Genomic DNA, 26,753 nt, shown 5'->3' on the forward strand with positions numbered 1-26,753 from the left:
CCTCAAGTTACTGACATTGATTATTTTAGTTTAAATTAATTAAAAATAATCATAGTTTTCTATCACCGTTTTCAATTTAAGATCTCAACAACAACATGATCATTAAAATGAATTTGTTAATTATTATTTCCATTATATTTTTAATGACATGACATGGAAGGACAACACACTCAAGATCTACGATATATAATATAATTTAAATAAATATGCCATTCTGAACTGTTTCATGAGAGCAAGCGTCTGGGTATATGGCTGCTTTGCTCTTAGTAACTGCCGGGATCCACTGACTCGGGCCTCTGGGGGCTTGGACCCAGGTACTGTTCAAACTCGCTGCGATCCAGATCATACAGCATATCAGCCTTAACCCTTTCTAAGTAGAACTCCAGGGATGGCCCAGGAAGGCACTGGGGGCCTCCATAGACCCTGAACTCCCTCTGATTCCCAATGGGAGCTGCAGGACTGGAGAAACCTTCCTGGATGTGGCCCTGCTGAGGGTCAAAATACCCTTTAGCCTGTGCAGCGTACACAGGAGGGTTTGAGTATATGATAGGATTATTTGCGGCTGTGGCTTCTTTTCCTTGGTCTGGGAAGTCAGGGGTGTTTGCATAGCTGCTGTGACAAGAGGTGTAGTTAGCTGAGGAGTTTGGGAAGGTGTGTGCATTTTGGAAAGGCTGCTGGTGATTCTGGAGCAGGTAGGTGAGGTTGTAGGGAGGTCTGAAGCCTGAGCTGCATAATGAAGGTGTCGATGCTTCTGGAGTCTTTGGGCTTTTCTTAAACTGCTTCCTCCTGCGTGGCTTGTACTTGTAGTTAGGATAGTCAATGGTGTGCTGCACTCTTAGACGCTCAGCTTCCTTCATGTAGGGACGTTTTTCAGCCAAGGACATGGCTTTCCAGGCTTTCCCTGCAGAATAACACAGCAGTAGAGCTCTATACATTGACTAGCTTGATAAAACTGACCTTTGACTAATAAAATAAAATCCTGGTTTGAGGCCATATCTGAAACATGTTGTGTTATTTAAGAAACAAAAGACACAGATTATTATTTTACCTAGTATTTTGCTCAGGTCGGTGTTTTCCAGGTCTGGGTTGAGCTGTGCCAGTCGCCGGCGCTCCTCTTTGGTCCAGATAATGAAGGCGTTCAGGGGCCTCCTGACCCTCTGCTGTGCCGCAGCAGATTTGGGTTCGGGGCTGGTGCAGCTGGAGTCCGAGTTCGCCGAAAGCGGGCTGGAAGGCCCTGAACTCGGGGAACACACCTGGGCCATCTGGTCTCCGTCTGCGATTGGCAACTCTTCGCTGCACGAAACGGAGCTGCAGAACTGGAAATCTGCGGGGTCCTGACCGAAGTACATGTTTGCAGATGGCTCTGTTGCTGGCTGTCATCCTCCTGATGATGAAGAGTTATATATGTGGGCGCTCCTCCAATGGGAGGCCAGGAGGAGTGGATTTAAGGTGTGAATTCCAGGTGTGTTCTCAGGTCTGTGACCCGGCGACCCAATCAACGATTTTACGAAACTTCAGATTGGGGTCCGTGTAGAGTCTGTCTATACCCCACAGTTTTTTTAATCTAATTAGAAAAATAAAGTTTCACCCGTTTTATTGTCAAACGGAATAAACTCAAAGTCAACGTAATTTGTGTCTTTATCCACGTGTAGATGACACAATGGAGGTTCTGCACTGGGACAGGATTTATGTTTGTGAGGTGAAAACGTGACACTTTTATATCTTCTACATAATCAAAAAAGGTTTAAGACTTGTTAACATACTCAGATACAAACACGTGAGCTTTGCGCTCTTTAAATGGACAAAACAGACACACAAACACACACACACACACACACACACACACACACACACACACACACACACACACACACACACACACCTTGTTGTTTTTACCTCTGACCCACCTATTAAACCCCCATTAGTAAAACCAAATCACGCCTTTTGATCAATAGTGCCTGAGGGCCAGGGAAGGAATTGATGAGCCCACATCAAAAGTTTTCAGGAGGCAAGGCTGGTTACTAATTACACTGTGTCTTTCAGCTCTTATCGGCCATCCACTGTCTTTATCAAAGTTCATTTTACACAACTGAATCAAACGTGATCAAGGCGCGTTTATAACGCGATTACTGCTCGCAAATGTTTGCGAACACGCACACAGAGAAAAGCGTTGATAGGCCCACACAAAGACCCATGATGAGCCATTATGCGGGACAGCAAGAAGGAGAAATTGCCCGACCTTATCGGTCTCAGCAAAAAGATGAAATAAACAGTGGGACAGGCTGACTGGCTCCCCGAAAAAAAGTGGATTGAAATCCTCAGACATTCAGACGCACAGAAACTGCAGTTGGCGCATCGCTCTCCAATTCCAGCTCAAACTGTCTGTGCCACCTTCTTTACAAAGTTTTATCCTAATTTAATTCCAACACACACACACGAACAGATTTTATTTAATTTGCTGCGAATATTAAAGCTTTCCTTCACACTTTATACAGTTTGTAAACGAAGAAAACTGTCAGGACCGCAGTTTCTTTACAATAACACACAAAAAAGGAAATAGCCACCAATTAAGTCCACGCAATGACATTATAGTGATAGCAGCAGTCATTTACAAACACAATGGGATAAAAGTGACTTTAAATGAATAGAAATGACCAGCCCAGAAACCCGGGAGGCTCGCGCTCCCTCTGTAATGCAATTGGATGCCATTACAGGTGCTAGCTTCCCCTTTACGGTTTCCATGAATGTCTGTCTTTGCAACTGACGGCATGCATTAGACAGACAATGGGTGCATTATGCAGACATTTGCAACTTTGAGTCTGCAATATATGTCTGTCTGCGGTCCTGACTCTCCACCATTTGAACTGAAGAAGCTTCTCGGATGAGAGGTGAAACGTCTTCAAGTAACTTAAAGAAGTCCAGACGCTTTTCTTTGCAAGCTCCTTTGACCAGTCTGCAATATACTGTGCATCCGTGAGACCTGCACCTGCTCTGCATTATCTACTTAGCAGAGTCACTTACGCGCAACTTTAAAGTGTAAATGTTCTACGGTGCTGTTTAAAGTACAGAGGGTTAATACACAAGGGTTTGCACTGATCTTAAGGCGAGTTCTGCTAGAATACACATATTGAAAACACAAGTCCCCACTTTAAAGGGCCTCGAAATGAGCCCGTAATAGGAGGTTTTTTTATTTGCTTTTGCTTTGGACTTTGTTTTAACGTCGCAGTCAATCAGGTGAAATGGAGATCTTTAAGAAAATCAATAATGTGTCACGCAGGCAAACTCAATAATAGACGTAATTAAGGTGAGTTGTTTCAACCGTGTTCCCACTATTGGCGACCAAATATAAAACTAAGAGTCGAAACTGATAAGCTGGTATGTAGCTTTGGTAAAGAAACCAATAAAAAAACCCATGACAAATGTGGAGGTTATATGTCAGATTTAAAGTCGAATTACTCGTCAGAATAACTGGTGATTTGGTGGTGGGGGAGGTGGGGGTGTCCTTGTTTCACAGCTTGTCAGAATTATAGGTTGAATCCACATCCGCGGGGTAGAGCGGGACGCATGCTCCAACGTGCTGTGAAATGCGCTAATGGATTTAATCAATTACCTTGAATGGCGCAGCGTGAATACAATAATGTTAGTTTCGGCTGACTATCAGCGCGAACTGAGAGGGCTAAATATTAGACAACCTCTCTCTGTGTGTGTGTGTCCTTTTATTGTATAACCCACTCCAAACTCCACCACCAGCAGGGCTTTCCTTTGCTGAAAAATGTTTGAAAACGTGTTAAAAGTCCTTTATGTTTGGCTTTATTAATGAATCCTAATCTATGAGGTGACAGTAGGGTATCAGTGCATTGTATCATAGCCAAACAAGCAGCGAGCTGCCACTGAATGGGCACTATGCTTTCTGAATAGGGCTTGTTCTCTGTGGCTTTCTGATCACAATGTGCCATTGTATTGGACAGAACTCATATATGGGACACTCCTCTCCTTCTCCACTTTGGATCAGTGATGATCAGGCTGGCACAGGTAGAGCTGTGCAGTCAGGACCTGTAGGAATACCAGAGGGCTACCTTATGAAGGGACAGGCCAGCAGGCTCTTGGAAACGCTGGACAATGCCTTGGTTGGATATTTACTAGATGTGGAGCATGCACTCATTTGGTTTTGTGGTTTTCCGCTTGTGGGCTCTAGTTTTCCGTCTCTGAAGGTGCTCCAACACCCATGCTCTTCTTGTACTATGGATATAAAGTGATTTAAGTTTGCTGACATGGAGACGCTTTCTTCGGGCTTCTGTCCAAAGGAGAAATCTGATCAAAGCCACAGAAGTGCAATGCAGGAGGCCCGTGTCTTGACCTCTGACACTGCAGCACTGTATTCTGCCTCGGCTTCACTGTCATCCCATTGACTTTCCTTACAGTGCCTCATTCATAAAGAGCTGCATTGTTTTATAGCTGGAAGGTGTGAAGAGGATATGATAGTGTTGTCTCAGGTGACCGTGATCTTCGCGGCGAGAAGCTATATTGCATTGTTGAAGTATTGTATGGGCACAGCAGGCCAGCTTGAGATATACTCTGTCAAGTCTCAGACACCATTCTATGCAGTGGTCTGGTTCCCCCGCCTCCAGCTTCACTTCTCAATCGCATGTTTGAGCAAATTCAACAGCAGATGAGGCCTGCAGGGTCCCGAGCGTCAGCCTCCACACTCCCCGTGTAAACAGCGCCCTGCCCGGCTGGCCCAACGTCAAGCCAGCTGAGAGGATTACATGCCCCCTGGTGTAGACAGGCTTAATGTGGCCTCATTAACAGAGCACAATGATGCCCCCACCTCTGAGCAGAGATAATAAGCAGAGCTCATCCAGACTTCAAACACAGCTCAGACAAACTCGGGAGCCCGGGTGGTTCAGAGTGTCCAGGCGAGGCCACGGAAGTTGAAGAATTTCTGCACTACTTTAAGTAGCAACTGCAGACTTTGTCGCCCAAGTGTGCCGAAAAAGGAGAAAAAGTGCTATTTCAGCATCTAGAAATGTGAAGATTTTAATGAAAGAGGACATGCACTTCACCGTGTAACTGAGAGTACGGCAAAAGCACAAACAGCATGAATAAAAATCCAGTAATATAATTTTTTATGGGACAAACTGTCTTGTAAAAAGTGCAAAGGAGGAAATTATTTAATGTTTTAGAGGAAGCCTTTTTAAAGGCCTTCTGCTTGTCAGTTGACTTGTGTGTATGTGTGTGTGTGTGGCATTTTCGAATCTTATTTTATTTTCTGCACTAAGTGACTAATTAATGTAAGAAAAAAATCACTAATGAGTAAATTAAACAGTGCTCTTGTGTTCACAGTATTAAATCACAGCCTCCAATTCCTCTGTCTATCTCCTTCCTCCTTAAACTGCTTTCTAACTTCATTTCATTTTTCTGTCATTCAGAGCTGCTCAGACTGAGACTGGCTAATGAGGCGAAGCTATGATCTCGTCACAGAAGCAGCTCCATTCTTTGTAAATTAGGAATTGTATCCTACACTGATAAGAGCCTTAATTGCACAACTGAGTTGACATCTTTTACTTTCCAGAGAGCTGAGCTTTGGACATTGGATGTCCTCGGTCCCACAGTTTGAAACTCACACCTGTGCCCGGCACACAGCGGAGAAGGAGTCGTGCATTTAACTGTAATTAGCCCTGATTATTATCTGACACTGGCCTGAGACTTGCGAGACACAGCCATGCACAGCGTCTGTCTTAAACGGCTCATTCAAGGCAGCAGATAATCAAATCGATCTGCCGTGCTCAGCACCGACAACAATGTCTGAATGTTTAATTAAACAGTGTGAAATGGTTAGACTCAGACATTAGATTATTTGGAGCAGAAACCAGACACAAAACGCCAGTCTGAAACAAATCTTTTTAGCCAGCTGATTGAGGAAAATACTTGATTCCACTTTGTCATTCTTCTGTGCAAACCTTCAGGCAGCCACACGCTCACAGGGCTGATGTTTGTGCCTCTTTGCACATAACAAAAAAAAATTGTTTAGCTCGCTCCTTTTCTCTCTGTTGCTCGTCTGAGACCTGATACAAATTCAAAAGGATCTGCTGCTTTGAAGATAAGAGCTGTAGTTCTGCCATAAACAATGATTGTGCTGTTTCTTTCCTGTGGCGTGATTTATTTAAAGTATTATGCTTTAAGGATTTGGGCAGGTTTTCCTGGCAGGGCCGGCTGTGTATGTATCCACCGGCCGTATTGGATACTTGAGGATTCAGGAAAACACTCAGGGAACCACAAGGAAAGTCATCAAAGTGAAACCTTTGGCTCGTGGGGTGAAAATTTACTATTTCACTGAAGCTCACCTGAAAAATTATCTTTTTTTTTTTTAAACGCTTAACGAAAACTTTGCATCAGTCCTTTTTCTATTCTTGCATAATTAAGATCTGCCTGCATTTACTAAGGTGGCAGTGGGGGTGGGGGGTGGGTTTAAGACAAACACAAAGCTCGTGGTGGTGCACACACGCACAGGCATATGCTTCCTTTGATAAAGTGTTTTTATAACAGCACAAATTCTATGGCAGCCTCCCTCAAGACAATATCTGTGCAAAATACCAAGTTATTTATAGGGAGTGTGCCATTTCGACTCCAAAAAAATAAACATGAGCGTAATCGTGAGCTCAGGAGAGATGCGATGAAGCTGTAACCAGTGAGGTTACACTCCGGCACAGGCTTAATTTATAGTGCGAACAGGGGGCAAAATAGAAATCTCATCAGGATGCATTTGAGTTTTATTAGATATGAATGATGTCTTGATTCGGCTTTCATGTCTCCAAAGCATACAGAGGCAAGGTTGTATGTATGTTTTTTGCCTGTGATTGTGTTCCAAAACAGGGGGAGGGGGAGGGATCTTTTGAACGTCCACACCAGGATACAGCTGCCTGTGACTAATTTCAAACTCCCCTTCTAGGGCCTAGGCAACCCATTTCACAAGTAACACACATCACCAGGCATCTGTTTCCTGTTTTCATTCTTTGAGTTATCTTATTTTCCTTATTTCCCCCTCACCTGTTACAGTTCACGTTCCTTCCATCATGCAGCACGGGCCACGGTCGTGCTTGGACACGAGGCCGTCAGATGTTGGCCACCGAGTAGTACTCCTCATACGGTTTGTGGCATAAAATCGACTACATTTAACTGTATTAATAAAAGATAATACAGTGAAAAATATATTTTTCAACATAAAGTTTAATGGCAACACACAGACTACAGTTTTCCATACAAAATGAAAACGCTTTCAACACCCCCAGCTCCCTGTAAATAAACAGTATTTTTCTCCTAACACCTACGAACTGTAATATTTCATCAGTTTTTCATCAGTTGGTTTCAGGATCTTCTTCTCAGGCATGTTAACAACCCAGCCTGGAGAAAGGCCAAAGAAGATCTGTCGTATATCCTTCCTCATGGCCAGCATGTGATACAGTTCATCCTTTGAAATATCTGGCAGAATGTAACCATACTTCTGTGCCAGGGCTAGCCGGGCCTGCTGGATTTTGTCCGGGTCTGCCAAATAACCCCGGTTGTCAGCACTTGTGTAATAAGGGAGCATATTCTCCCCGGGCAACATTCGCTTTGGGATCGGCTGCCCACGGACAAAAAATGGGACAGGCTTGATGAGGATATCTGCAAAAAGTGAGAGCACATTTTCAGGCCTTTTACTTTAAAATTTTTTTTAAAAATAAATAATAAATAAAATACATCGACTTGGGCAAGTGGATAAGATCAGTCATTAATGAGTTACCGAGACTTATGGGATCGTAGAAACTGGTTGTGATGACCCCTCCGTTCCTTTCAATGGCAGCTATGGCTCCTTCAGTCGCTCTCTGAACCTCAATGTTGATTTTTGCAGCAAAAATCTCAGCGCCCTGGAACAGGACAAACACGTGAGCTTTAGTCAGAACTGGCTAAAATAATAACCTAAATAAAAATACTGAGGAGTCAAGACCAGCATCTTAATCTGTTACTGTCACAGTGACAACACTGTCATGTGGTGCCACCTACTGGTATGTCTACTAAAATTCTTCAGTTCTAACCAATTGGATAACCTCACAGTGATTTTGAAGCCATTCTTAAAGAATAAAACCTTTGCTGGTCAAACTATAAGCTGTTTAAATTGTTTTATTTGTCTTGCAGCAGCTATGCATAAAGTCTTCAGCTCACAGGCTCTACTGATGACAGAGAAAATACATTTCATCAATATTTAAGATGTTCTGCTCATAAAACAGATAAAGGAAATGAACAGGTTATCCATTAAGAAACCTTATACTTTCAATTTCCATGGAAAGGAGATCCTCTGGTGTTTGTAGCATAGCATTTATAATTTATTTAACATCAATAATCACGTCTCTCAAGTCTTGTTTCTGTGTTGACACTAAATACGCCAGGAAGTAGCTGTTTGTCCTCAGATGATTGTTAAATGATTTTAAAATCAGCTGTGATGACAAATCAAGCTTCCTAATTTTGCCTAATTTGATCTCTATGAAACAGATGAACAGATCAAAAACCTCGTCAACAAGCTGGACTCCATAGTCGCGCTTCAGGGGCTGGATTGTGACTCCTCTGGCGTTGACGAGCTGGGTCAGGTCTATAGGCTGAGTCGGGTCGACTCGGCCCAGATCGATCAGGTACTGCAGCCGTTTTAGCGTCAGAGGGTGGTACTGCGGACGGCGACTGAGGAGGAAGAAGTACAAATCGATATGCACTGCTCAGAAAAATGAAGGGAACACTCGATCATAGCAGCGTAACACAAACTGAGTTAAACTTCAGGGATATCAATCTGTCTAGTTAGGAAGTGGAAACCACTGTGAATTCATTCGAGGTGCACCTGCATCTTTGCTCTCTCCTTATCCCTCATGACTAACTTTTGTTTAATGCTACTGGCAGCATGAGATGGTAACTGCAGTCCATTCAGGCTGCACAGGTAGTCCAGCTCTTCCAAGATGACAGATATGCAAGTGACATCGCGAGAAGGTTTCCTCTGCCACTCGCCACAGTCTCCTTATATCTCCTCCCTTCAAAACTGTGGAGGACATACAAGGGGATGGGACATTACATGGGGCAGAATTTGATCTTTTGTGCAAGAAGGAGAGGAGCAGCATTGCCCATGCTCTACAAAATGACCTCCTGCAGGGTGCTCAGGCACATTTCTGGCTGTCAGACTCCATGAATGTGGCATGAGGGCCTGATGTTCTTCAGTGGAGTCTGTGCTCTCATCTATGAACAGAACAAGGTGCCAGTGGCAGACCAGTCACTCCAGGTGTGCACTCACAAATGGCAGTCCACCTACCACAGCATGACTCTAATGCTGGTATTAAGAGATCAGTGTGGGTAGTGCTGTGTAGATAAGGTGTACTGACTGACAGATAAAACAGGTTATAAATAAAGCTTTGTGTTTTCTGATCCGAGCTTGATGGCAACCAAGTGCATCTGTCATTTATGCAAATTCGGCGTGCCTCTTACTCAAGCAAGCACTCATCGATTAGCTTCACAGATAAAAGGCATTTGACGCCTTTACCTGTGCCCTTCATTGAATCCGTATTTTGGTATGGCCAGGTAAAAGGGGGTCTGCCCCCCCTCGAAGCCCAGCCGAGGTCGGTTCCCTCTCTGCCGCTCTCCTTTGTGTCCTCTGCCGCTCCTGTTGCCACCATACTGCCCTCTGCCCCGGCGTTTCTCCTGCGACACAGGAACATTTAGGACCATCTCCTCTTGCTTGCACATAACCTCATGAGAACAACTATCTCCGCTGGATTACTTTAGCTGACATTAGCTGCGTTAGCCACAGATAGCTACAAAATTTACGAGAGATTAAAACTTACCGTTTGCCGGGCTCCTGGTTCAGGCCGTAGGTTCGCTAAGGTTATCCGCGGGAGGTTCTGCAAAACATCCAGTGCTTTACCGCCTGGTTTCTTAGGGAAAGACATGTTTCGGTCGCTCACATGTCAAAGGTAGCAAACCAAGGGCATAGAGGTCACGTGACAAAGACGGCAGCGGAAGTATTTCTCGTTGACGCTGTCACGTTTCAAAATAAAAGATTTGGGAGGTTTGGCGCTCCTGTTTTCCAAAATAATCCGTGTTAATATGCAATTTTTATTATTTAGAAAACAGCCAAAATGGTCTGGCTCACGATAACATTAATTAACATATTTTGAAAATGTCCCAAGCAAAAGCCAAACGTTGCCAGAATTCTTACTAATATTCAACATTCACCATTATTTTTTTTTTTACAACTTTTCCCGTAGTATTGTCTCTGCACACCACCACTGTGGATTTTAAATCAAACAATCAATATGTGCAACGACTAAAAAGTGAAAAATGACTTGGGGAGGAGGAAAAAATTACCTTGGGGTTGCATCAGGAATAGCATCCAGTGTGAAAAAAAAGTCTTCCAAGTCAAAACATGTAGAGCCACTTTCAGTTGCTACTTGTTTGTGGATGTTTCTGCATCCAGTTGTTCCATTTCATAGCCAAAAAGCATGCTCTGTTGGGTTGAGATCAGTTGACTGACTTGACTATCGAAGAGTATTCTTTGCTTAAAACTCAAACCTAAACAAAACTCTTGAGTTGCCTTTGTAGCTTGCTTTGGGTTATCAGTAATCACTTTTGCGGCATTTGGCTGAATCTGCGAAGAGAGTATTTGTACACTTCATAATTCATCCTGCTGCTTCTATCAGCAGTTACATCATCAATAAACGCTAGTGATCCATTTCCACTGGCAGCCATACATATCCACACATAACACTGCCCCCACCATTCTTGGCAGATAATGTGGTACACTTTGTGTTGTGATCATCCTGGTACAAATTCACCTCGGTTTCATCGCTCAAAAACATTTTTTTCCAGTTCTGTATTGGCTCTTTTGGATGTTTTCTGGAACAATCCAATCTAGTTACCACAGCTCTGCAGATCATCATTGTTCTTGGAAGTAGCTTATGTTTAAATATGTAAAGGTTCTTCTTTTTTTATTAGCATTATTTATAAAATTTTGAATTGTATTTCTTCAGCTGTGCAGTCACATTATCTGTAATTTTCAAATACAGAAGTGGGCTGTGGAGGATTTAACAGCCCTCAAAGAGTCGCTCATCGACATTTCGCTCACCCAATGGCTGATGTGCATTTGTAATCGGGCCGCTAACGACATCCAATCAAAACGCGGAGGGGGCGGGACTACGAAGCGTGCCTGTCTTTAGCGAGTAGAACCCTAACCGTCGGTGTGGTTGTTTTTAACATCACATTTCAACTTCTAAGAAGAAATTGACGACTGCCAGCAGGGACAGGGGGCAGCGATACTTTGACCTCCATGGTCGGTCGGTATTTTGTCCTTCAGCTGTTTTATATTTGAACGGCAGAGTTGGACAAATCTCGACACGGATTGACAACAAAGGGGAGGGCACCGTTATTAGCTAAGAACAGCTAACTTCTCCCGACATAACAGCTGCCTCAGCGCTGCATGTGCGGCAATAACATGTCAGCGCCCTTACCTGCCATTGTGCCTGCTGCCCGTAAAGCCACTGCAGCGGTGAGTTAACAAGGCGACACAGGTCATTCACATGTTAGTGAAAAAAGCAGCTGTTATTAGACAATAAAGAGCCTAGTTTGTACCAGCATGTGCGAATAGGTGTTGTTTGTTTTGACAGGTTATATTTCTGCATGGCCTTGGCGACACTGGGTATGTAGAGAGATTTGTTTACGTCTTGTGTGTAATATTGGTGTTCATTAGGACCCAAGACACTTTTGCTTTCACCTTAACTATAACTGTGTCCAAAATGACAGACATGGCTGGGCAGAAGCTTTCGCAGGCATCAGGATACCACATGTGAAATACATTTGTCCACATGCGTAAGTATTTAGAGCAGTTATAACAGGAAAAGCAGGTTTTGGGAAAGTTTCAGAAAGTCCGTAAGCGCTTTAAGTAGACTTGAATGCTGTATTAAAGGCTGTGAAAATGTATAAACCTGTTGACACATGTAGGGCAGTTAGGGCAAGCCATAATGTTACTCTTTTCCACTGATTACAGTCCCATCATGCCTGTTACTTTGAACATGAGGATGAACATGCCTTCTTGGTAAGCCTCGCAGTTAAGGAGCATTTTTCAATTGAGAGTGTGGCTGTTGCATGTCGGATGAGCCTCACATGTATCTGCTCCCTTTCTACAGGTTTGATATCTATGGGCTGAGCCCGAATGCAAATGAAGACGAGGCTGGAATTAAGAGAGCGTCAGAGAACAGTATGTTGAAAGAAGGATTTTGATCCTTTTCAGGCCTTTTCTTTAGTCATATTCAAACATAAGGGGTTTCCATTTCAGTTAAAGCTTTGATAGACCAAGAAGTGAAGAATGGGATACCTTCACACAGGATTATCCTGGGCGGATTTTCGCAGGTAAGTGTGGGATGTGCAGGAATGATATGTTATATAACCTTGTTTTTTTTTGTGTGATTTACAGGCAGTGTTATGATGGCGCATTACTGCCACTGAAAGTAAAAAAAAAAAAAAAATCACTGGGTGAGGGCTGGTAACATCTTGCGGAAAATTATTTTTCTTTTAAGTTTACTTACATAAGAGAAAATTGAGAGAAAAACTGGTGATTTCATAGGAAGAAAACAGCAGATTTACCAGAGAAATGTGTCAAATTGATGAGAAAAAACGTGGAAAAGTTGTGCATTTAATTTTTTTTGTTTCAAGTACAAGATATTTACAGATTTTTAAAGTTAAGTTGGAAAGAAATTCACAGCCATGAGAAACACTAAAAGAATATGAACAGCACTTCCTTTTCAGTCATATTTATCCAGGCAGACAAAAAGCTACACTCAGTTCTAATAAAATATGTACTCCTTCGACCTGGAGTAACAGCACCAGTCGCTGCGTACAACTTTAATCTTGAAAAAACGCTTGATGCTAGGTGATGTTTTCTTTCAACTGCAAATGTGCAGTGAGGAAGGTGAGTATAATCATACGAACCACGTCTTTGGGTCCGTTAATAGTAAGCACTTATCAAGGAAATATTAAAGCTACTTTTGGTTGCTCCCTCATGCACAAGGTCGCCACATTGGGTCACTCCTTATGTTTGATTTGGCTGATATTTTACACCGGATGCCCTTCCTGATGCAACCCCAAAGGGATTTGTGTCTCCTTTTAGTTGAATGTGTACATAACTAAGCCATGGAGCCATAGTAGGAGGCAGTTATTATATAGTGTATTATTATGCTGTAAGCAGTTAATACAACAGCAGCCATCTAACATAGACTGAAAATAGGTTAAACACATGTACCGTATCTAAAGCTTAATAACTGTTTGTGTAATCTATACAAAAACGAACTAAAAATTGAACAATTTGTTCTTATGCTTATGCGCAGGACTATTTTTTTGCTAATCTGTTTCTTTCATTTGATATCAAACAGCACGATAACTGAAAAGATTAACTTGATTTAAATTATGGATGTATTTTGTGTCCAGGCACATCTTAAATTTAGGCAAGAAAAGCAGAAAAAACAACTAGGCACTGTTTTCATGTACTTTAGGCACTTAAAATACAAATAATTTATTTCCAAATAAATTATTTTAAAAGAACAAAAGAGGACTAGAGCCTTTAATCATGCAAACATACTCATGTTTTGACACTGCTAAATGAGCCTTGTATGTAAATGTGAATTCCCTTTATTTGACTGACAAATGTGTATTAATGAAGAAGTGTATTTGTCATGTTTCCTCTACAACCGCATTCTTTGTATTTGTATCCTCTAACAGTGAGAAAGGCCTGTAGTGTCACAAACGTTCTGACTTAGATGAGTTACTTGTGTTTTCTTGGAGCTGTCATACTTGCACTGGGAGTTGTTTATTCTTTATTTAGTTGGGTATGTGGCCGTTAGCTCCCACCTGTGGATTATCCCATAGATTTAAAAGTCTGTTCAGTCGTTTATCCAATGAAAACTGACACACACTTAGGTTTTGCTATAAAAACTGGACTGTTTAAATCAATCAAGTGCTGTCCTCAAGCTGAGGTTGTGTTGATGTGTAGTTGTAATCTGTTGGTGTTAGGCTTAGTATCTTTGTGAGAATGATGTTTTTTTTTGTGTGTGGTTTTTTTTTTCCCCCAGGGTGGAGCGTTGTCTCTTTACACGGCTCTGACGACTCAACAGAAACTTGCCGGTGTGGTCGCTCTCAGCTGCTGGCTTCCTCTCCACAAATCCTTCCCTCAGGTAGAAACATTTCTGAGGGTGCAACCTACGCTTTTAGACAGATCCACCTGAAATTTGTAGTTCTTAAAATTTTTGATAATTGACACTTCATAAAGTTGTGAATGCAAGTATTTTCTTTTGGACCGGTTAATAATAAGCACATATATGAGTGGGGTTTTATTTTACTTTGGGTTGATGTCTAATACATTTAGTAAGCACTGTATATATACATGTAATGCTTCAAATTTTTAATTAATTAATTAATTTTTTTAGCAAACTACTCCTTCAATTGGATTACACTACCGGGATATCCCACAGCCAGCTCACATTCACTCATAATCAGATAATAAAAATAATCCTAATCTGTTCTATTCTCAGGCGGCTGCCAACAGTGCTAACAAGGACATGCATGTCCTGCAGTGCCACGGGGATGCCGATCCCCTGGTTCCCTACGCATTCGGCATCCAGACAGCAGAGAAGATGAAAGGTCTCATCAATCCTGCCAACATTACCTTCAAGTCATACCGTGGTCTACCTCACAGCGCGTGTCCAGAGGTGAGGGTGGGAATAAGAAAAAAAAAAAGGCACATTTGACCGTGGAGTTCCGTCTGAAATGCTTTTTGCATCTTTTTGTGTATTTACAGGAAATGGTGGATGTCAAGCGATTCATAGAAAAGCAGCTTCCTCCTATCAGCGACGAATGAACACGAGTGTGTCCGCTCACCTGATCAACATCAACAGAGTCCTTTGAGCTTGACTCCCGTGAGACTACACGGACTCGAGGACCACTGACTTACTTAATTAAAAAATAAAAGAAAGGAAAAAAAAAAGAAACCTGCTGCTACTCATAGATAAGAACGGGGCTGTCAGCCTGCAAGAGGCATGACTGTACTGATGCTGCATACTGACCTGGAGCCACACACAACCCTCAGTGTTACAGTAGAGTAACTAACAGTAGTTGCTTGATTGTGAAGCTACTTTTCATTGAGACGAGCCATTTCTTGCAGGAATTGTATGTATTATAACAACTAGGGCTACATTTCATGGTTTAATACCTACTCTCTCACAATAAATGGCCTGTTGTTAAATGTTTTTCTTTTTCATTAATGTAGCTCTGGTCTGGTGATGAATTATTAATTAAGGCACATCGCCAAGCTAAAAGGTCAAATATTTATTGCTGCCAGCTTCTCAGATTTCTTTTTTCCTCCCTTTAGTGGTCACCACATTGAATCATCTGCCTCCATCTCCCCCTATCCCAGCATCCTCTGTCACACCAACCCCCTGCATGTCCTCTTTCCCCTCATCCATGAATCTTCTCTGAGGTCTTTTCCTCCTGTCTAGCATATTCAGCATTCTTGGTCAAGCATATCCACTATCCTTCCTCTGCACATGACCGAACCATCTCAGCATTGCCTCCTAGACTTTGTCTCCAAACTCCCTCTGATATACTCATTTCTACTCCTGTCCACTCTGGCCACTCCCAGTGAAAATCTTTAGCTCGGCCTCTCGTCTTTTTATCAGAGCCACAATCTCCAAACCATCATAGCACTAGCATATTATAAACCTTCCCTTTGACTCTTATCTCTAGCCATCTTTTACAAATCACCCCTGACTCTGGTCTCCACCCGTTCCACCCAGACTTTACTCTCTTTCACTTCTCTCGTGCACTGTTTATTGCTTTGGATGGTTGATCCCAGGCATTTAAAATCACCCCCCTTCACTTTTCCACCTGCCCCCCTCGCATTTAAACACATGTAGTTTCTCTTCTGCTTTCTTTCATTCCTCTCCTCCTGCATTTGGGTTTACATAATTGTAGATACAATATTAGCACCTGGGATTTCATCAGCCTTCTTACCTGATTAAGTAGGACAGCCAATATGTTGTTGGCTGTCCTAAAGTGTAAGTCGTTTCTGAAAACTGTTCTTAACACACTGCAAAAACTACAGTACTACATGTGCGATACATAATGAGGTGAAAGCATAGACTCTACTGTGAATGTTCATGACACATGACAGGAAACGCAACGTATGATTGTGCTTTATTTATGTGAGAATTCATATAGTTATTTCACACAAATTTTTAAATACACAAATATATCAGTGGTCATGGTCATGTATTCAGTTTGTTTTTCCCTGTTTTGCTTAAATTAAATATAGACTAGTATCACAGTATTGAAACACAAAGACAAGATCTATTTCTGGGTATCAGCTCATCAAGTTGTAAAAACTTTGATCTTTGAGAAGAGCTAAAAGCACCAACGTGTGAAGTCATTGTCGCACCATTCGTTTTAGACCAAAGGTGCTAGTGTAGAAGATCTTATTCCAAGGCACTTTCCTTCTTCTTAATTTTACCGTTAAATAAAAACTACTACTTTCTACAAGAACTGGATATGCATTAAGGCTCACAATATACCCAAATACAAATGCAGTGCTCACAGATACATGCGTTCCCTCATTAAACAAGGTAGAAAAGTGCAATGTCAAGCGTTAGGGAGTATATAAAAATATAGATATGTTTTAGACAAGTAACTGATGCTGAACCGAGCATTTGTTCTTGTTTGCTCCAAAGGTTTTGGTAAGCTAATCGTGGGTAAATAAACAGCAGTTACAGCTGGATAAGTAGTGTTCATTTTCACGTCTGTCTTTCTTTAAATAGCAGGACTCCAACATGAACACGAAACTCCTTCGGGTGGGACGCATGCGCTAGAAAGCATTGTGTGGCAGTGGAGAGTCTATGGCTCAGAGGGAGACTGAGACTCCTCCAGGCTCTTCAGCAGATCTGCGTACGCAGATGAGTTTATAAAGCGGGGGTACGAGTCTCTCTGCATCAGCGTGTAGATCTGCTGCTGAGCATCGTCGAACGTGTGCGAGGTCGGCTCAAGCATATTGCGGTTTATCACTTCTCGGACGCGTGAATCCAGACTGACCTGGAGAGGAGACAGAAGAATGTTCAATAGCACGGATGATGGATTTAAAAAAATGCACATATAAAAGGACAAAACAACTTCCACACGAGGATTTTATACTCTGCGTGACACTTTCAGATGCTTGTTTAACTGCTCGTTACTGCAAATGCCTTATTAGCCAATCACACGGCACCAACTCAATACATTTAGGCATGTCGACGTGGTCGAGATGACCTGCTGAAGTTCAAACTGAGCATCAGAACACAATGTGATTTAAGTGAATGTTCCAGTTGGACTGGTCTAAATATTTTAACTGCAGATCTAAAAATGGTAAATGGCCTGTATTTATATAGCGCTTTACTAGTCCCTAAGGACCCCAAAGCGCTTTACATATCCAGTCATCCACCCATTCACACACTGGTGATGGCAAGCTACATTGTAGCCACAGCCACCCTGGGGCACACTGACAGAGGCGAGGCTGCCGAACACTGGCGCCACCGGGCCCTCTGACCACCACCAGTAGGCAACGGGTGAAGTGTCTTGCCCAAGGACACAACGACCGAGACTGTCCGAGCCGGGGCTCGAACCGGCAACCTTCCGATTACAAGGCGAACTCCCAACTCTTGAGCCACGATCGCCCCAATCTACTGAGATTTCTCCACGCAACCATCTCTAGAGTTTAAGCAGAGTGGAAAAGCGAAAAAGAGGAAATATCCTGTGAGCCTCAGTTCTCTGGGTGAAAAAGCCTTGTTGATGCCAGAGCTCAGAGAACGGTCAGCCTGCTTTAAGCTGGCAAGAAGGCGACAGAAGCTCAAATAACTGCTTGTTATAAGAAAGATATACAGAAGAGTGAATAAACAACATGCTGAATCTTGAAGCAGATGGCCTACACCAGCTGAAGACCACTCCGAGTGATCTGATGTCCGTTAAGAACAGGAAACTGATACTACAGTTCACACAGGCTCACCAAGACTGGACAAAAGAAGATTTAGATTTCTGTTGCCTTCTATCAGCAGTTCAGGCTTCTGGTTTAATAATGTGTGGGATATTTTCATGGCACACTTTCAGTCTCTTAATACCAACTGAGTGTCGTGTAAACACCACAGCCTACCTGGGTATTGATGCTGACCACGCCCATCTCTTCATGACCACAGTGTTCAAATTAGAAACTGGTCTTTTGAACATGGCAATAGATTCCAAGGTGACCAGATCTCAATACAATACAGCAACTGTTTGATGCTGTTGTGTCATTATGTAAAAAATCTCAGAGGAATGATTCCAGCACCTTGTTGAGTCTGTGCTATGATGAATGAAGGCAGTTCTGAAGGCATAAGGGGTCCAGCCTGGTACTAGCAACATGTAACTAATGGAGTAGCCAGTGAGTATATATCAACGAGGCTTCCTGCTACCAGCTTGAAAATGTAAAATTACTGCTTTAACCACTTTTGACTCAAAAATATCTACTTACATGCCTTCTTTTGACATAATCCATAAATTAGTAAGGCGACTTCAACCTGTCAGTTCACATGCCTTTTATATGTTGTTTAGTGGTCTCTAGCTAGTCTTTTTTCCTTTTTTATGACTGTTGGCTGGTTTATGTTACTGGTAGCTACACTTGCTGTTGGTGGGTTATTAACAATACTGTTCTTGCAGCCTGTCATTAACATGATATTTATAATACTCCACTTGTTGTCAGTGCTGTTATACTTTGACACCCTGACTCTATATACACTCTACACCCTAAAACAGCCACTGTGAGACTTTTGGTGAAGTCGATCTTAGAGCTAAAAAAAAGGAACATAAAAGCTGCCTGCAATGCAGCAAAAGCAATCTGCAATATTACACCTGTTCTGTTGATAAACTTAGATATGATCATTCTAAGTATTATTTACTCACCTCTTTAGGGGAAAGGATGGAGATGAAGTCCTCATAGATCTGGCGGACTTTCTCCTCCACCACAGTCTTGTTCGTCTCCTTTTTGAGCTCCTCGCAGGCGAGCCAGAACATCATGTTCTCCTCGCTGAACTCTGTTCTCAGGAACTGCCTGAAGCAGCTTCGCCCGGCTGCACTTTTCATCACCCTTTCAAATGACATCGCCCAGGAGCGAGTGTCTTCCAGAGTAGGCTTTGGGCTGGAAAATAAAAGAATAATGGATGCGTTGGCATGTCACCGAATTTCCACAGCAATGTCACAGATTCTGTATCGCTGAACTCACCTTTCTTCGCAATTAGTGGTTTTGTCCGTCCTGCTCTCAAACGTGGACCTTTGTATTGTTTCGTCTTCGTTTCTAACAGTCAAACTGAAAGACAAATAACACGGAGAGCTTTGACGTTTTGATCATGAATGTTTTTAAAGCAGTTTGTCACCCGGTTTTCAGTTTTTCACCCTGCAGCTTGAGCTAGACATTCAAAATTGGAAAATCTTCTAATGTGACCATTTGTTATCAGACAGAATAAATACATGTTATAATTCAATGCATGGCAAAATACATGTGGAGGCCCTTAAGGAGACATGAAAACACCTGCTGTTGTTTGAGTTTGTGTCACACTGGGCCTACGATCAGAACTAATGGGATCCGTAGCTACATTAGCCATGCAGTGTGCTGACATTACCATCAGGATTAAAAGTAATGCATTTGTTCCTCAGTCGCTGTGACGTGCATCACGACTGTATTTGTCCTTACAGCCAATAAGAGAACATTTTTAACATTTTGCTTGTGGCTAAACAATTTAGAAATAAGGGCCGACTGCTCATAATTTGTTTGCAGGTGTACCAGCTAGCCTCAAAGCAGACATTGTGTAAATATGTTACATGATGATGCAAGTAGCAACCTCTGGAGCCGAAAACTGCATTTCCTCTAGTGGCCACTTGAGGCTGGCTCCATAATAGAGTCAACACCCACAGACTTCCGTGTTAAAATGCCCAAATTTAGAGCACGTTTATAATATGGTATTTTTTAATATGTAAAACTCATTGTTCAGGATACTGGCATTAGCAGCCTAGCTGTGCAGATTCACAGCTGTCCAAAAGTCAATGCACTGCACCGCGGTTGTACTTTTGTGGAAAATAGATTATCTGACTAATGTCATGATGACTAATGTCACTAATGTCATGTCTGTGAGGTGTAGCCATCCAAGATGTTTGTGCTTCAGCTTTGCTGAGTTAAACTGTAGTATTTTTTTCCTTTTACTTTGGGCTTCAAATCAAATCAAAATGTATTTATATAGCACATTTAAAAACAACAGTTTTGATCAAAATGCTTCACAAATTAGGAAATAAAAATAAGACAAATACAACGCAAGACGAGACAAACATAGAAACCAACCAAATGATAATCAAGCTATCTTACATCAAAGCCAGAGTAAAAAGATGGGTCTTTAAATGAGATTTAAAAGACTGAACAGTCTCAGAAGAGCGAATGGCAATAGGGAGTCTTACAACGTGGGAGAGATAGCTAGCAAGTGGGTCAAAGGGTAACAGTTAGTTGGTTCAATGGAATATGGCTGTCAAAGACAATAACTTCAGTTTTACTGTCATTCAAGGTTAAAGAGTTTTGAGATAGCCAGGTTCTCACATCATGAAGACAGTTAAACAATGTATGCAATGGATCTGTGACATTCAAACCGCTTATTAGTAGATCCAAACTTTTCACACAACTCTATGCACTATGCAGTCATTGGTTTGACCGCAATCTCCCCTGCACACCAAAAGTATTCTAGAGTCAAATGTGAGGCCATCTGTTGAGCAGCTAAAGCTTAGCCCACGTTTGGTTCATCCAACAGGACAACGATCACAAGCACAGGAGCAACAGGACTCTATGTAGTCCTGTGAAAATCTTCTTTTTCACATATAGCTAGAGCCTTGTAACCAGGCTTGCTAGAACTAGCTGATCACTTAACACTCCACCCTCTTGTCCAGATACAGTTACTTCTGGCTCCCAAAAAGCCACCATGGTGGTGACCAATACACTAACCTTAAGGCCTCAAAATGCACAGGCCAAAAGCAATGTGATGGTTGTGATGGCCACGTTTTTATGGTGTGCGCTCAAGAGCAGTGTTTTTCTTTGTATAACTCCTTTCGATATTACATTATAACTCTGCTAACTCTTTACATTCATAGGGAAAGTGACATACCCCAAATGCATTATATGGACTTTAAAATTTCTCCAGCAGCAAACAATCAAAAACCTCAGGAACCATTGGTTTAATATTATACAGTCTAGCCTCATGACTTCCCTTAAATAAAACTAAGAAGCCAATCCCAAATGGTACACATTAAAAATGGGCTGGTGTCTACATACCCTATATGTAGACACTAGACTGAGATAATATCAAAACCCAGAAATACTTTAAATTTCATGCAATCCTCAGTCAAAAAGTCTATTGCAAACACTGATTTCCTACAGTGTAGTGTAGCAGGAGCACTATGCATTCTATGGTTTCTTCTTCATTTGAAATGAGAGAACATTTACAGCACGTTCAGGCTGATCCACTGGGAACGTTTCTGTAAAAAGTATAGTGTGTCAACTGTCCAGCTCATCCTGTGAGTCTCACCTGTGTGGAATTAAAACCTTCTCTCTGCCTGAAGTAGCAGCTGGCTGTCGGCTAATTGGTTCAGGTGAGAGTCCATTGTGAGCCATCCCACCTGGGAATGTGGTGTTTGAAGCTGTGCAACAATTAAATTAAAGTCATACAGATGTAGAATAAAAAACGTATTACTCATCCCCAGCGGAGTGAATTATCGCGACCACGTTCTGCATACAACAGGTCGGCTGTCCTCAGAGGAAGCAAAAGCAAATAGCTGATAATTCCAAAACAGGTTTAACCCCCCCTGAGGCCTCCATCCGACGAGAGCCGGCGCCGGTCACGGGGCCACTGAGTTTATGTTTTTCTGGGTTGCTGTGTGGATGGTGCTGGTAAATGAATGAGAGGTTGGAGTCAAAAGGGAGGTGCATCTGTTGTTGAGCTGTTACTACAACATACGTCTCATTTTATTCCAGACGGAAACTATTAGATTTTTATTTGATTTAACGTTTTCTGGTTTATGTCTCTGCAAATTAAAAATCATTGTTTGGACAAACCAAGACAGTTGGCGGTGTAAACTTTTGCTCTGGGAACTTGTAATGACCACTTTCTTCATGATTTGCTGTTTGTGGAAGCTTTTTTGGGAGCAGGGACCACTTACAGAGGACAAAATAGTCCTAATAACAAACTGAATATACACCTTCACTACCATTTGTACTCTTATGCTCAGCACTATTTCCATTCTAAAACTTTTCAAGCAAAATACTCCAGACATGTGATGTGATGGCTCAAAATCATATGGGAGTTTCCATAGCTTCAGAGTTAAAAACATTAAGCTCATGCTACTGCACAAAAAGTCCTCTTTTAGAACATCAGGTGTTGGCATCGAGGCTGATGGAAATATGAACACCAAACATTACCATCAGATTTGATCCACCATCTGAATCACATTTGAATGGCAATGGCTTGATTTTTCAGTATTAAAATGATCACAAACACACTCCTAATGCAGTAAAAGCATACCTGGACAAAACAAAAAACACAAAGTGGTTGTCTGTGAGTCATGGATTGGCCTCCCAGTAGCCTGGACCATAACATTACTGAAGCAGGGTGGGGTTTGAATGGCCTTCAAGAAGCCTGGAGAACTATTCTGAAGACTACTTAAAGAAATTACAAGGAAGCTTGTCTAAATAGTTCAGGCTGTGTTGAAGAATAAAGGTGTTCATACCAAATAATAACTGTCAAGCTCATCAAAATTGTACAAACTCAGTTTTTGTCTTATATACTGTGTTTCCATGTATGTTTGCACATATTTCAGTAACACATGCACCCAATTCCCATTCTCCGAGGAAGCTATACAGCCATGAGGGCTGGCTCAAGACTTTGCACAGTACTGTCCCTATCTGTAGATATACCCATTTTAGTAATACAACAATCTTATTGGTTGCAGAGCTCTAGGGATCCTGAATCGCATTTCGAGAATCCTGCAGCTCTGTTGGGAAATGAATTGTGAAAACACTGGATAATTGTAATGACTGGTTGTTTTCATGGGCCACTTACTCAGCAATCAATAAACTCAGTGTTACATCGGTAGATTTTTCTGTTTAATCGATCATAAATGACAAAAATGCTATTATAGTCTGTGAAATCTATGTGATAGCATTGCCAAAAACCGTAAACATTGGCATTGTGAAGTCACAAAACCAGAACACTTTAAGGTTTGGGTGTTTTTTTTCCCATCAGGTGCTTATCAGCTGAACCTCTCCCTTCTCTCATGCCTCTTGACAGGCTATATGTAACACATTTTGTCATACTCGCCATCTTATTATAGAGCATGAGTGCTTTATTTTGTTTGTCATATTCTTGTTTTTAACTTGAACAGGAAATTCAAGGAAACTGCTGCATATTTTTATTTCTTTTTAAGACCGGTTTCATTTCCTGTGCATATTTCATTGCTTTTAAAAGAACTGTCCTTTTAGTCTTATTGCTATCTATTATGCATAGTTGTGCTTGCATTCTGTTTTAGTTTTCTAATTGTATTTTTTCTTCTTTAGTTTTACTTAGGTGTAGATAAAATACAACACTGTACATTCTGGCTACGCTTTAGTGCAGTTCACTGGGCAGGGTTGTTCAGCGTTTTTCGAGCGTGGCGCACTCCTTTCTGTGGCAACTAAAGTGATTTAGTTTAAGGCCACTTTGGTGCCTTAAACACGTGTTTTGGAAGTAAAAATAACAATTGGTGATCAGTGGGAGACATGAAAGCAAAACAGAGATACTAAAATTGCTCAAAAACAAGATCCACTTGAGTGGGGCTGTGGCAGAGACATAGAATAATGCGTGGAGACAATGGCACTCAAAGCAGCAGCTCACTCAGGAGCAACAACAGCACCTTGCATTCCTATGCCCAGCCCTACACTAGCTGAAGAAGGCAACTACCCTCCCCTTCACTATCTTCTTTCACTGCATGCAGCCCCCAACCAGCTGCAAACGACACCCTCCCTCCCGAATTGTACGTAGCCACACCATTTGACATCTTGCTCCTTGTACACACGCATGCCATATGCCCGCTGCTTGCTTAAGTCCCACAGTCTTATTAGCTGTGAAATTAGCTACAGCTGACACCAATCAGTCCTGCTGGACCAAATTTGAGTGAGTTCAGGATTCATCTCGGCCACACAACAACAGCTAGCAACTCATGCAAAACTCATGAACCCGTGAAATTTAAGGAAATGTAATTAATGAGAGGACTTAAGTCATCAGTGTATAAATCTGTGTGTGGATGTGTGGGATTCAGTGGAGTGTTTCTCCTTACCAGGAACAGCTACAGCAGCAGCACCAGCAGAAGCAACAGGCATTTGAGGCGTTGGTGGGGGTGTTTCCCATTCTGGTGCGCGCTTGGAGGACACTGGCAGCTGCTTCTTGATGAACCTGCACCTGTGTCTTACGCATCTCCTCCCGCTCTGAGCCCATGGGCTGAAAGCAGAAGACTACAGTGAGAGAGCTGCGCGGAAAGCAGGGTGGTGGTGATGGTGGTAGGAGAGGTTTCACTGGAAGATCATTACCGCATTAAGCGGAAGCATCACACGCAAAACATCACAGTCCAAGAAATCGCAAGAGATTAGAGATCTGACAGCCGGCGCGCAGTTCTAAGGAGGATTGAGAGGAGGAAAAAAAGCGACTCAAGCCTAAATGATACGGAAATCTCGTGCTGAAATCCGTGCTTGCTAAATTGAAACTACCTGAGGTGAATAAACGTGTCTTGCGGAATGCGCGAACACTTCACGATCAACTTTTGCACAATGCAACAGCGATCGACATGAAATATATAAATATATGAATGCAAACAGCTCGAGAAGCCAGTGGATTTTTTTAATCAAGGGTTTGCTGGATTATGCTGAATGTAACAAAACCCAATGTGATGAGCAACAACCCCCGCCCCCCTGTCCCCCCCCCCCCCCCCCTCCTCCTCTCTCCCTCATCTCCCCTCTCCGTCTGTGAGGGATGAGCAGTAATGATAGCGACAAGGCGTTACTCCTGGACCGCAGCAATCGCATCCTCGGGAGGATACACGATACAAGGAAAACAGTCTCCCTACAGCAAGCAGCCATTTATAGGAACATAATGCAATCATTATGATCAGAAATACTGATAATTTCGCGTCCACTCACATTATTCTCTCTCCCTTTAGAGGCAAAAAGAAGCAGCAGATCTGCTAATATCTAGGTTCGTTTAATGATCGATGATTTTATTTTAGCACGGATGACAGTGTGCACAAATTGTCTAGAAATTAATTCTAATATTCCTGGTTGCTGGAGGAACATCCAGATAAGAATGCTTCAGCCTCACTGGACCCTGTAACTACCCGCCTTATTTTCCAAAAAAGAAAAGAAGAAGAAGAAGAAGAAAAACTGCACAACCAGTCGTGCTTTCAGTCGTTTTTAAGACGCCCTCTCTGTTATAAAAATATAAATGTGTACTCACTGTGTCACCATGAATGCCAGAATACAGGTGATTTTTGGCTCGATCACGTCCGTCTGCCTCGGCTTGACACAAACCAGTTGGTTTCCTCTATGCGCATGCGTTTCCTGCAAGTGTGAAAAGATTTTTCTGCGTCCATGCATTAACTGCCAGAACACAATGTGCGCTGTCTGTTACAGCAATGGCTTCTTCTTGACAGATGGGGCAGGAAGTCTATTGCGTGGCACAGATAATAAACAGAGATTCTTGTAAATTATTATTCATGGGGGGTTTTGTTTTTGGAGGCAATGAAATGCTGCTGGTATATAATCAATAAAGTTTCTGCGATTGGGTCAATTTCTGTTGAATTGAATTATGAAGAAACGTAATATATTCTTAAATCGTTGCCTGTATCACTCATAATCTGGTTGGTAATGCATTTATTTTACTGGGTGCATTTTTGGATTCTGGAGTCAGTGGTGGCAGATATTAAGACGCTGTAGACGTCACAACCCTGACTAATTTAATCAAACATCTGGAAGATCCAAATCAACATCTGCACCTAGTGTGCTCCCAGTGTGGTCAGCACCACTTGAATCCACCAGAGGGCAGCGGCGCTCTATTTAAAAACGCCGGGGCCTAGCAGCAGACCCCCAGGGGATGCTGAGCCCAATGGAGGGCAAATCAGGAGAAGTAAAATTCGATTAAGTGACTGTTAACTAAACTGAATCTAAATGATAAAAAGCAATCACTGCACTTCTTCAACCATGACAAGATTCTGCTTTATGTAGAGAGCAGGCTGCATAAACCCATCTGTCCTCATGCTGGGCTGAAGCCAGGATTTTAGATCAGTTTTTATCTCTAAAAATCTCTGGCTTTTATTAACCATTTATTCTACACAGTTCATTTAACCACTCAGTTATTTGTCTTTTCAGAATATGCAATAGGCTTTTGTGCATAAAACTAAAACAGAGTCACATATAATGCTGCAGTTAAGAAAATGCGCTGGAGCTTTTTAGATGAATGCTACTTTTTATTGTGCGTCAATCCATGTAAACCTATGTAATTTAAAATAATTTAAAATCAAACCTATTTTTTTTGAAACTCTGGTGTCAGTCTCCATACTTTTGTTGCAGCTTCTGAGTCGGGTGGTAACAC

The 26,753-nt window shown here is 42.1% G+C and overlaps 4 protein-coding genes across 4 annotated transcripts; 1 reads left to right on the top strand and 3 right to left on the bottom strand.

The window, feature by feature from the left end:
- Positions 1-263: 263 nt before the first annotated feature.
- On the bottom strand, positions 264-1,349 carry sox32 (SRY-box transcription factor 32). The gene is made up of 2 exons (XM_085469211.1): positions 1,049-1,349; positions 264-901 (listed from the first exon to the last, which is right to left on the bottom strand). The coding sequence occupies exons 1-2, from the start codon at positions 1,347-1,349 to the stop codon at positions 264-266; spliced, it is 939 nt and encodes a 312-aa protein (XP_085325337.1).
- A 5,858-nt stretch (positions 1,350-7,207) lies between these two features.
- Positions 7,208-10,036, bottom strand: mrpl15 (mitochondrial ribosomal protein L15). The gene is made up of 5 exons (XM_085468181.1): positions 9,855-10,036; positions 9,554-9,711; positions 8,544-8,709; positions 7,781-7,904; positions 7,208-7,662 (listed from the first exon to the last, which is right to left on the bottom strand). The coding sequence occupies exons 1-5, from the start codon at positions 9,957-9,959 to the stop codon at positions 7,325-7,327; spliced, it is 891 nt and encodes a 296-aa protein (XP_085324307.1). The 5' UTR covers positions 9,960-10,036; the 3' UTR covers positions 7,208-7,324.
- Positions 10,037-11,189: 1,153 nt separating this feature from the next.
- On the top strand, positions 11,190-15,040 carry lypla1 (lysophospholipase 1). Its single transcript, XM_085468183.1, has 9 exons — positions 11,190-11,554; positions 11,673-11,704; positions 11,809-11,874; positions 12,053-12,100; positions 12,192-12,262; positions 12,341-12,414; positions 14,130-14,231; positions 14,589-14,765; positions 14,855-15,040. Exons 1-9 carry the CDS (start codon positions 11,486-11,488, stop codon positions 14,912-14,914), a joined length of 699 nt encoding a protein of 232 aa, XP_085324309.1. The 5' UTR covers positions 11,190-11,485; the 3' UTR covers positions 14,915-15,040.
- Positions 15,041-16,231: 1,191 nt separating this feature from the next.
- On the bottom strand, positions 16,232-25,805 carry LOC146701816 (regulator of G protein signaling 20-like). Its single transcript, XM_085468182.1, has 5 exons — positions 25,620-25,805; positions 24,451-24,611; positions 19,331-19,414; positions 19,012-19,246; positions 16,232-17,136 (listed from the first exon to the last, which is right to left on the bottom strand). The coding sequence occupies exons 2-5, from the start codon at positions 24,606-24,608 to the stop codon at positions 16,942-16,944; spliced, it is 672 nt and encodes a 223-aa protein (XP_085324308.1). The 5' UTR covers positions 24,609-24,611; positions 25,620-25,805; the 3' UTR covers positions 16,232-16,941.
- Positions 25,806-26,753: the final 948 nt, after the last annotated feature.

The sequence above is a fragment of the Copadichromis virginalis genome, linkage group LG9 (genome assembly GCF_057382275.1).
Source record: "Copadichromis virginalis isolate Kocher_CV1m ecotype Utaka linkage group LG9, C_Virginalis_male_GT1.1, whole genome shotgun sequence".
NCBI lineage: Eukaryota > Metazoa > Chordata > Actinopteri > Cichliformes > Cichlidae > Copadichromis > Copadichromis virginalis.